The sequence below is a fragment of the Branchiostoma floridae genome, unplaced genomic scaffold (genome assembly GCF_000003815.2).
Source record: "Branchiostoma floridae strain S238N-H82 unplaced genomic scaffold, Bfl_VNyyK Sc7u5tJ_1353, whole genome shotgun sequence".
In the NCBI taxonomy this organism is placed as follows: domain Eukaryota; kingdom Metazoa; phylum Chordata; class Leptocardii; order Amphioxiformes; family Branchiostomatidae; genus Branchiostoma; species Branchiostoma floridae.
This window is the reverse complement of record NW_023365706.1, coordinates 433554-443703: the sequence shown is the minus strand read 5'-3', so window position 1 is coordinate 443703 and position 10150 is coordinate 433554. Positions and strand designations below refer to the sequence as shown.

At 39.3% G+C, this 10150-nt stretch overlaps 1 protein-coding gene across 1 annotated transcript in view; it reads left to right on the top strand.

The window, feature by feature from the left end:
- Positions 1-4282: 4282 nt before the first annotated feature.
- LOC118407474 (oxysterols receptor LXR-alpha-like) overlaps positions 4283-10150 on the top strand; it is a gene marked incomplete at its 5' end in the record, with an annotated part of 19938 nt that continues 14070 nt past the window's right edge. The window contains 4 exon segments of the mRNA XM_035807950.1: positions 4283-4423; positions 5364-5590; positions 6104-6211; positions 6583-6648. Of these exon segments, the coding sequence (XP_035663843.1) occupies positions 4283-4423; positions 5364-5590; positions 6104-6211; positions 6583-6648 (542 nt within the window).

The following is a 10150-nucleotide window of genomic DNA, read 5'->3' as shown; positions in this document are numbered from 1 at the left end:
CCTGGCTCACGACTTTCGCTTCCTCTCCACGTTGTTTAGCAAGCGAAAGTCGTGAGCCAGCGGTTACTACGGAGGATGATACTCAGGCTAACAGTAGAGGCCTGAAAGAAATTGTGTGCACCAATTGCAAGGTACAAAGCTTTAAGCTTCCTCCCCAAACTGTTCTTACTACTGTAATACACACACTTAAGACGCCAAAAATTACAGTAACTGTAATTTTTGCGGTCTTCTATATAAGTTTGTACAGATTCTACACAACCTACCATTTATTTTTATGCTGCCCACTTACTAATAGCAAGAACCATCAAATTAAGTTGGTGCAGCTTTTAAGATGTTATTTGCTGAAGTGAAATGTTGAAAGAAACACATTATAGGATCTTGGCAAGGTAATTTTGTGATGATGAAGCCAGCTTTGTTCCTGATAATCTGAAGATAAACATTTGATGTGACTTAGGCCGACTTTAGACAGACAACACTTTCATAGTCGTGCGACTGTTGTTGTTGAAAACGTTGCCGGCGACAATATTTTTAGGCTGTCTAAAGAGGATCAAAATAGTCGTGCGAGGGTTTTTATGGAATCATCGTGCGACCACCTCGGACCCAGTCGCGCGACCCTTCAGCGGGGGGTCCGCGACTATTTCTCACATGTCTAAAGAAAAATCGTCGCCGGCGACGGGACTGGATCATATGCTAATAAGCCTGCAGCATGTTTTTTTCTATCTGAAAGGGCATTTTTCTCCGTAAATATCCATGCAGTCAGTAGTGGAAACGTATTTTTGTCATCAGAAACTGCCTGTTCCAGCGCAATGCCCCGCCACCAGTGGCTACATCCTTCATGATACTAGTAGTAATCTGTAATACCACCGGCGGCCACGAACGCCGGGTTTAATTCCAGATTTTCCCGTCTCTGTGTCATTCTTTGTTGGGGACAATGTTTGTTTGCAAGCAAAAGAATAGTAATCTGCTGCATGACGAAAATGAAGAATTCTCCCGCCATTTTTAATTTGTAAGCAAGAGGTCACTGTGGGTCATGCACGCACGCACCGCAGTGGAATCCTGCGCCGCGGGTGTCCCGCAATACTCTGAACGCATGTCTAAAGACAACCGTTGCCCACAACGAATAGTCAATAACAGTCGCACGACTATGTAAGTGTTGTCTGTTTGAAGTGGGCCTTAACCAGGTGATGTCCATCAGGCTGCAAAAACATGTCAGACTTTAGCCAGAATAATACAATTTGTTGTTTCTCGTATTAAAACATTTGCTGACCAGGAAGGTACAATTTCTGGGACAACCCTATGTTCCTATACTCCTTTGTTCCAACACTCCTTCGCTAGGGTAAGGTTAGGGTTAGGGTTACATGTATGTGGTGTCAAAACATAGGAAAACCAGGTTTGAGGTCATCTCAATATTGATTTTTTTTTCCCCCAGAATTCTAGCTCTCTTGATCTGAATGGCATCCTGCTTATAACTTTGTACCTTCAATGTTTGACAACCAACAAAATGGATTGGTTAACAGTTTCGCTTAGTGATGGGGGAGAAATCAATCAACCAATCAATCATTCATTCATTCATACATTCATTCATTATTTCTTTCTTTCTTATTAAAAGAAAATTAGGAAGATTCCAGTATCCCTTACAGCCTTCTGTTTTCATGGTATCGTCCAAAATTTTTACCTTCAAATGAAACTAATTGATGTGTCGAGCCCTACCATAACATCTCTGTCACTATCTACAAAAGTAACAGAGAGTCAAATATGGATTCCGAAGGAAAATAAATTAATGAGGCAATAGAATTAAATTTAAAAGCTGGATGATTTTGAATAGAAGTGAAGACAGTTTCGGTCACGGTGCATCCGTCAGTAGGGACAGTCTGCACACAGCCGAGTGTGCGGTCTCCATGCAGGTGCGGGAGTAGGTTTGGGAAAACATGTCGTTTCAGGACAGAAGTAAGAATGGAGGTCATTTTCCACATTTCAAGGTCAACATGTTGGACGTTTAGAGGTAAACTTTTTTTTTCAGTGTTCAATTAAACAATCACAGTCTTCTTTTGTATCAAGATTTAACATGACGATGACTTAAAAGTTGAAGACATGTAGTTGCAAATTTGTCCAAACTTGCAAATTCAAATTATTCTAATTTTTCTCTCTCGATCAAGTCTCTTTCTCTCAACCTCTCTGCACATTCTCTCGTCTCTTTCTCTCTCTCCCCAGTTCTAGAATCTTTCCCTGTCATAAATGTTTGTAAAGCAAAATGTCATCAATCATGGATCAGCCAATCTCACTTATTGAGTTCTGGTTTAACCATTGACTGGAGTGGAAGCTGTAACGTTAGTTCACCTTTATCCGCGGGGTAACCTATATCCGCTGTGTTGCTTAACAGGGTATCCAGGGATATCGAGTCGATGGACGGTAGTTTCGAATCGTAGTACTACTATTCTCAAAATATTGCAGTTTGAAACCATCATGGCGACTTGATACATTGTTCTTAAAAAGAATGGATAAAGGTTACCCTACGGATAAAGGTGAACTAGCGTTACAAAGGTGCATTTCAGACCCAGCTATACGGATGTTACCTTTGGCCTTTTTTTAATTCCCTGTCATGCTTTAATAATGTGCAGGAAGCGGTTCCAGTGTTTTGGTTATTTAAATTTGTTTGTCCCCAATCCATGTCAGATCTTTATCAGTCCATTAAAGGCAGCACCAATCCAGTCTGTTGGTTCTGTGATTAGGATAAAAGATATCAGAAGGAGCTTGTCAACAAAACAGACTTACGTACATGTAGTCTTGAGGGAAAGGCTGGACTTTGGCACTTTGGCCGTCTCCATGACCAGTACCAGTGCCTCTGTCCTGGTATGAAAAAAAAAAAAAACTTCTCCCAGTCTTAAAAAAAAACTGAGCTGCATTACTTCCATATAAGCTAAAATGACAGGTTTAGGAACAAAAATGAACAATATTATTGTGCTCCCCCTATCAATAAAGTGAGACGGAATTAAATCTAAAGCCAGCCTGCATGGAGACAGTCTTACCGTGCTTGCGGTAGACACATACAGTTGCAGGGAGTTCCACCCACCCTTCTGTTTTCATGTTGACCTCACATCATATCACATCACATTACATCATAATTATAATCATACAATCATATATCATATCATATCATATGTCATACATATCATTTCATATCATATCAAATATATCATGTCACATCACATCATATCATATCATATCATAATTATCATATTATTTGTTAAATCTTTACCTTAAATGTACCAAGAACCCAGGAAATAATTTGATGTGGCCTTTTGCAGATTTCATTTGATATAAGGAGGTCATCGCTTCGCTCTGTTTGAGCAGTTTTAGTCTGCAGCATTCCGCCCAATAGGAGAGGCTTTAACAAACAGAACCCTTTTTAGTTGTGTTTGTCTTTCCTGTTGGCTCTTTGTTAGAGCAAACTCCGCTGGTTTTCCTCCTGTGTTTTTGGGGACAGAATTCTGTATCAAAGGCACAGGTACATGAGCATGTGTCAGCTCATATACATGTAGTTTGTTAAAACAACTTAAAAGAAGAAAATAAAGCTTGTATGAAGAATCTGTTTTGTGTAATGTGTTGACAACTAGACCTGAAGACTTGATTATTATACATTATACAATGTCATAGTGAGACTATCAAGTTTTGTTGTATTATAAAATATAACATCATAGCCTTACATTAAGTTATACTCCTGGTATATCACAAGCTCCAGAATAACTGGTTTGACTGTTACACATAAATGTACACAATAAAAAAGAACACTTTAAACACAATGGTAATGGTTGAAAACATGATAACGTGTATGCTTTCAGTAACCAGAGATTCTGAAGTGGGATTAACAAGGCAAACTACACGCGTAAATACGCGGGAAATGAGAGATGAATATGCAACACAGTACACCAGTCCTGTAATTTAATAAGAAATAGTTACTTGCATCTTTAAGTAATATTTCTCTCCCTTCTCCCCAGGTTTCTTCAGAAGAAGTGTGATAAAGAAGGCAAACTACAGATAAATACGGCGTGAACTGTGATATGAATATGTAACACTGTACACCAGTCCTATAATTTGATAAAAAATATTTGCATCTTTACTATTTCTCTCCCTTCTCCCCAGGTTTCTTCAGAAGAAGTGTGATAAAGACTAGAGACTAGTAAATACAGCGTGAACTGTGATATGAATGTACAACACTGTGCACCAGTCCTATAATTTGATAAAAGATATTTGCATCTTTAATATCTCTCTCTCTTCTTCCCAGGTTTCTTCAGAAGAAGCGTGATTAAGAAGGCGAACTACACCTGTAAATATGGCGGGAACTGTGAGATGAATGTGCGGCTGCGAAACACGTGCCAGGGTTGCCGGCTCAGGAAGTGCAGGGATGTCGGCATGAAGGCAGAATGTGAGTTCCAGAATAAATAGCTTGAAAAAAATTAAGTTATAATTCAACTTCTAATCCAAGGAAACAGAAAAAAATTGTAGAATTTCAGCCCAGAAATTTAAAAAAAATCTGAAACAATATCATTTCTTAAAAATATTGTAAAAAGTTTTGATATCAGAAACATGTTGATGACTGTACCAGATGGCTTCCTGTTGGAAAAAAACACAGAAAACTTGGTTCCTTAGTTTTTCATTTAAAAACTGAATTATGACAGTCCTTTTTTGGGGAAAAAAGTATCCGAAAAGAAATTTCAGTTATTCACTTTCATAATGACTTGTGTACTGTATTCCAAGCAATAAAAGCGCCTCCTGTTGGAGTAAAATACTATTGCATCAAAAAGTCAATGGAGTAATCAAACATCTCCCCCTGTTGAAAGGAAATGGTATTGCAGTAAAAAATGTGAGTTCCAGAAAAAATCTCTTAAAGAAAAATTAAATCATTCAACTTCTAATTTAAGGAAACAAAAAAAAAAATCCCACAATTTCCAGCATATAAAACTAGGTTTTATGGAGGACAAATTTCAGTTATTCACTTTCATAACGACTTGTAAATTATAAGCTCTGAAAAGTGCCTCTTGTTGAGTAAATTGAAATTGCATCAAACATTCAATGAAGTAATCAAACAGCTCCCCCTGTTGAAGGAAATGATATTGCAGTAAAGGATTAAAGAGATTGTAATTTTCTATTGACAGAAGAACAAATGAAATGAAAGTTCCTCAAGTAAGGCTGCTCCCCCTGTTGGATAAAAGTAGTATTGCATCACCTGTATAAAAACATTTTATTTCTTTGTTTTATTTGACCTCCATTAATGATAACGCTATATATTGTTCCGTTACTCTTCCTGGATCTCATACAATCAATGCAGGTACAATAAAATACAACATTTAATTGTTTTGTTACAGGTTTGTTAACGGAAGCACAAACGAAGTCTAAATTCCGCTGGAAGTACCCAAAGTCCGACAACTCCCCGTCCTCCTCACAACCGGGCTCTCCCAGCTCCTCCTCTACTACTGGCTCCAACGGCCATGCGAACCAGCTGCTGAAGCTCAGCACAGAGCAGAAGGACCTGTGTATGGAGGTCGTGTCAGCCTTTCAGATGATGTGGGCACAGGATCCTAAAATTACTACGGTAGGAGATCCCCCCTCTACTCATTAGACCCCTTTACTCTCACTGGACCCCCTTCACTAGTTCCCCCTAAGTTTAGAGCAGAAGGACCTTTGTATGGAGGTGGTCTCAGCATTTCAGATGATGTGGGCACAGGACCCTAAAACTACCACCGTGACGGTAGGAGTGACACCTCCCCCCCTTCATTCTTTGACTTTTCTACTCCTATGTCACAACTCTGCAAAGTTGTACATCATATCAAAAACCAGCTGATGAAGACTGATGAAAATTTGCATAACTGCAGTCTAAAGTTGCCAATATAAAGTTTCCTTTTTCCTCTAGTAATGGTCTAACGAAGACAATTTCCTAACAATGTCTGATAAGGACCTGATGGACAGTGTTCAGTTTATCCTGCCGACAACGCCAATGTTAGAAGTGTGTGGTCTGTAGTTATGCAATGAGGCGAACATACATGCATGTACACCAAATCGCAGTCTCTATACTGTTAACGATATGAAAACCTTAATTTCCCCCCAGTTATGGCCTAACGAAGACGAGGTCCTAACGAAGTCGGATAAGGACCTGCTTGACCAGAAGCAGCAGCATCTGCAGGAGGGCATGACCGTCACCATCGAGAAGATCGTCCTCTTTTCCAAACAGTCTCCACACTTTTTAGTCCATACAGTACTGAACAAAATTAAACCTCAATTATTCCCTAGTTACGGCCTAACGAAGACGCAGTCCTGATGACTAAGTCAGACAAGGACTGCTGGTTGATGTTCAGCTTACCCTGCCGACAACGCCAATGTTAGAAGGGTGGTCTCTTCTCAAATGATATGGATCTCGGTCTCCAGATTTTTTTGTTCCTATGGTAAATGAGATGAAAACCTCTATTAATTATTCCCCAGTTATGGCCTAACGAAGATGAGGTCCTAACGAAGTCAGATAAGGACCTGCTTGACCAGAAGCAGCAGCACCTGCAGGAGGGGATGACCGTCACCATCGAGAAGATCGTCCTCTTCTCCAAACAGCTGAGGGGATTCATGACCTTGAGCCAGGAGGACCAGATCGCACTTCTCAAGGTCATTCATTCATTTCTTAATCTGTTGATTACTGGTCGGTAGAATTACCAGTTATTGCCAGGTGTCTGGCTTCTGTCACTGCTGTACCTGAAAATTATACTTAGACAACTAGATACCCAAACTGGAAGGCTTGCTGCAGTAGGATGGAGAACTGCTAGGGGGCCCATAATCTAATCAGCCAACATACATTTGTGCAATGTACCAATATTCGTCAAGAACCATCTCTTCCATACTTCTCAAGTTATGCTGTTCACAAATAAAGTTGCACTTACACACAAGAGGCTCCACAATAAGTTTGGAATTCCACTTTTCCCATTTTGAAATGGGCTTATATTTTCAATATAAAAGCACTTGGTGAAAAGTCTTTACATATGATTGACAAGTATGATGTACAGTTGTGAAATATGATAATAACTTTCATGAATATTCATTTTGAAAATTTTCTTCCTGCAGGAAGTCCTGCAGGAATTCCTGCAGGAAGCCTTTTTCCTGCAGGAATTCCTGCAGGAAAAACTTTTCCCTGCAGGAATTCCTGCAGAAATTTCCTGCAGGACAAAGGTAAATTCCTGCAGGAAGATTGTTTTCTGCAGGAATTTCTAAATGACCTTATAATTCATATCTAAAGCAATAACACTAAGGAGTTCTTATCAATTTGATTTTTTTATTTGTTTTGAAACTGTTAAACTGTGCCTATTGCATTAGTTGTTTATCAGACCTGACTGTGAATATATAGTGAAATATATTCATATATAATAGAGGGCCTTGTATCTGCAGGGCATGAACAAGATAAATACATTTTTTAATCCAAGTATGTTCCATGGATGAATGTGTTAAGAATTCATTGAATCGCATTCTGAACTTGACAACTCTCTGGCAATTAGACTTCAAGGGCATGAAAAAGCCTGGCATGTTAGAATTCCCTCCCCATAATTACATGTAGACTGCCTTCAATATATAAACATTCTTCAGTTGAAGGCCCTTTCCTCATCCATAACTCCTGAGGTAAATGCTGTAAGATTCATCAAAAGGCTCAAGTATAGGTGTCATAATAACCTCTTCTGTCCTTTCCTGCCCATCTCTAAAGAAGCCATGATTATCTACTGGTGTAAACTAGCAAGGACAATGCATGTACTAATTTGTAATTCAGGTCATTAGAGAAGTGAAAGACAGTCTCAATTGGGTGAGAAGTATAGTTAATGATCTCATACTAGTATATGCCTTCCAGACTACAAGGGAGTTTTTAAACAAGTTCTGAGCAAGGATGTTATAAGGAATTGACTGACCTGATCTTAATATTGCAGAAACCTCAGGATAGATAAGCTTTTATTTAGCATAAAAGTTTATCTGAGTTGGTACATTACATTACATAGGAAAAACTGTTCTGTAACTCTGGTAAGTAAAATTCTCTCATCAGAAACTTTCCTTCTCAATCATAGTCAATGTGCTACTATTTGATAGTCCTGCATTTATTCTTGGCCTGTTGCAAATGCCAGTTATTTATAGGACTACCTATTAGGAGGGTAGGAGGTGCGGAAGTGTGAGTTATATAGAGGCAGCTCGAGGGGTAGAAATTATACAGAAGGTTGCAAAAGACCAACAAAACAAAATAATTGATTCATCTTCGTATAGATAACTCACAAAACAAAGTTACACACAAAGTATGAGTCAGTTGGCCATGACATGTTTAACAGCCTATGTTGTGCTTACACGGCTGTGGTGTTTTCATCAAATGAACTCCTCTGTTCGAATGCTCCTTATATGCATGGTCGAATGCTCCTTCCATGCAAGGTCCTTGGTCAGCCTGAGATTTGTTTGATCTCATTCTGGTCCCTCTTTTCAACCTCCTTGATCTGGTTCAAGGTCATCTTTTGATCATCATAAGATATTAACACTTGAGTATAAATGGGATGGAATGCCATGAAGTTGTTATGCTTCATTGGCAAGTTTGTTCCAGAGAATATTTCATAATCTAAAATTGGGCCTTGTAACATTAGCCAGGAGCTTGCTTCCTCTAGTTGAAAATTCAAGTAAGTATGCGCCATTGTAATGCGGGTTCAAAGTAAGGTCAGCTATTGTTCTAAAGATATGCAAATGATGCTGGTGTCCAATTAACAATTAGCACGAATCCAGGTCCAAAGATCGATCCTGGCTACCTGTAACTTGTAGTGCTGAGGCCTTCAATTTTCAAAGAAATTCGAACCCTGGAACTCAGAGGTCCATTATAAATAGAAGAAATTTCAGAAGAATTACAGAATTTCAGAAACATATTAAAGTTCACTTTAACACTAATATTTGAATTTAAAATGGTTAAACCAGTAGGGTAAATCAAGGTTGTCTTCAATTTAGGGCTAAACTATGAACAATGTTTCTTAAAGTTTTGTGAAAATTTGATGGTCCTTTTAAAGAGCTTAAAAATATGTCCACTTTAGCTAATAGACTGCTCAAACCAAGGAGGTTTGATATTAAGGCATGGGAATGAAGTCAGCACCTCTGTGCCTTTCCAATCCAGCTGTGCCTTGCTGCCAGTTTGCCCTTCAAGCTGTGTTAAAAGTAAACAACTGCTGCTGGCTATCAGACCCCCTTCTGTCAGTAATGACCATGATAAAATCAGACCCGAGCGCTCGAAAATAAAAGCTGGCCCTTCTAGTTGTGGGACTGCTATGCTAGTTTCAAAGTTGCCAAACTCCCTATTACTTTGTAAATGCCAGGGAAGTGACTCAAGTGAGTTTGCCATGGAAGGGTTGTCACCCTAGGCCCTGCCCTAGATATAGAGGAGGCTCTACATGTAGGGTAATCTCCAAGCAGATCCTGCATGGCATAAGACAGCACATAAGCTGGGGAAGGAGTTTAGCCGGCAGAGGGGTAAATTGGCCATGCATGGAGATTACTTGTAGGGATGTGTTGAAAAGAACAGTGTTCTGAGTGCTCTACAACAAGCTAATCATTATTACATACAGTTACTGTTTTCTGACTAACGCTGGGCCGGCCAGTTTGGTTTGAACATTGATTGGTTTGGGAGGGGGTGCCAGACTTAGATGATTATCGTAAATCAAAATGTCTCTTTTTTAATATTCTACATGTAGTTCTCAAGAAGACTTATAACAATGGGACTCATCTGAGCAAGGTAATCCATCCCAAAAGTAAATTTTCAGGTTTTTGTCATTCTGAAATACCACTGACCAAGTAAGGAAGGCTGTCATGATAAAGCCACTCTACAACTTAGTACAAGCAGAGGTTTGGCTCCGGCTGTTTTTTTAACATTTTTTTTAGTCATTTTTATTGGGCTTTCTATTTTGTATTGTATCTTGTATTGTTTGGCTGGCGTACTAAAAGAAATATGACAAAATAGAAAGCTCAATAAAAACGACTTAAGTGAAACGTCAAAAAACAGCCGGAGCCTAACCTCTGCTTGGAGAGTAGATAACCCTCGTGCGCCCAGGAGAGCAAGACACGTGTTAGGAAGAAGTCCGACCTGGGTTCTTGGCAGTCCCTGTGGGATACT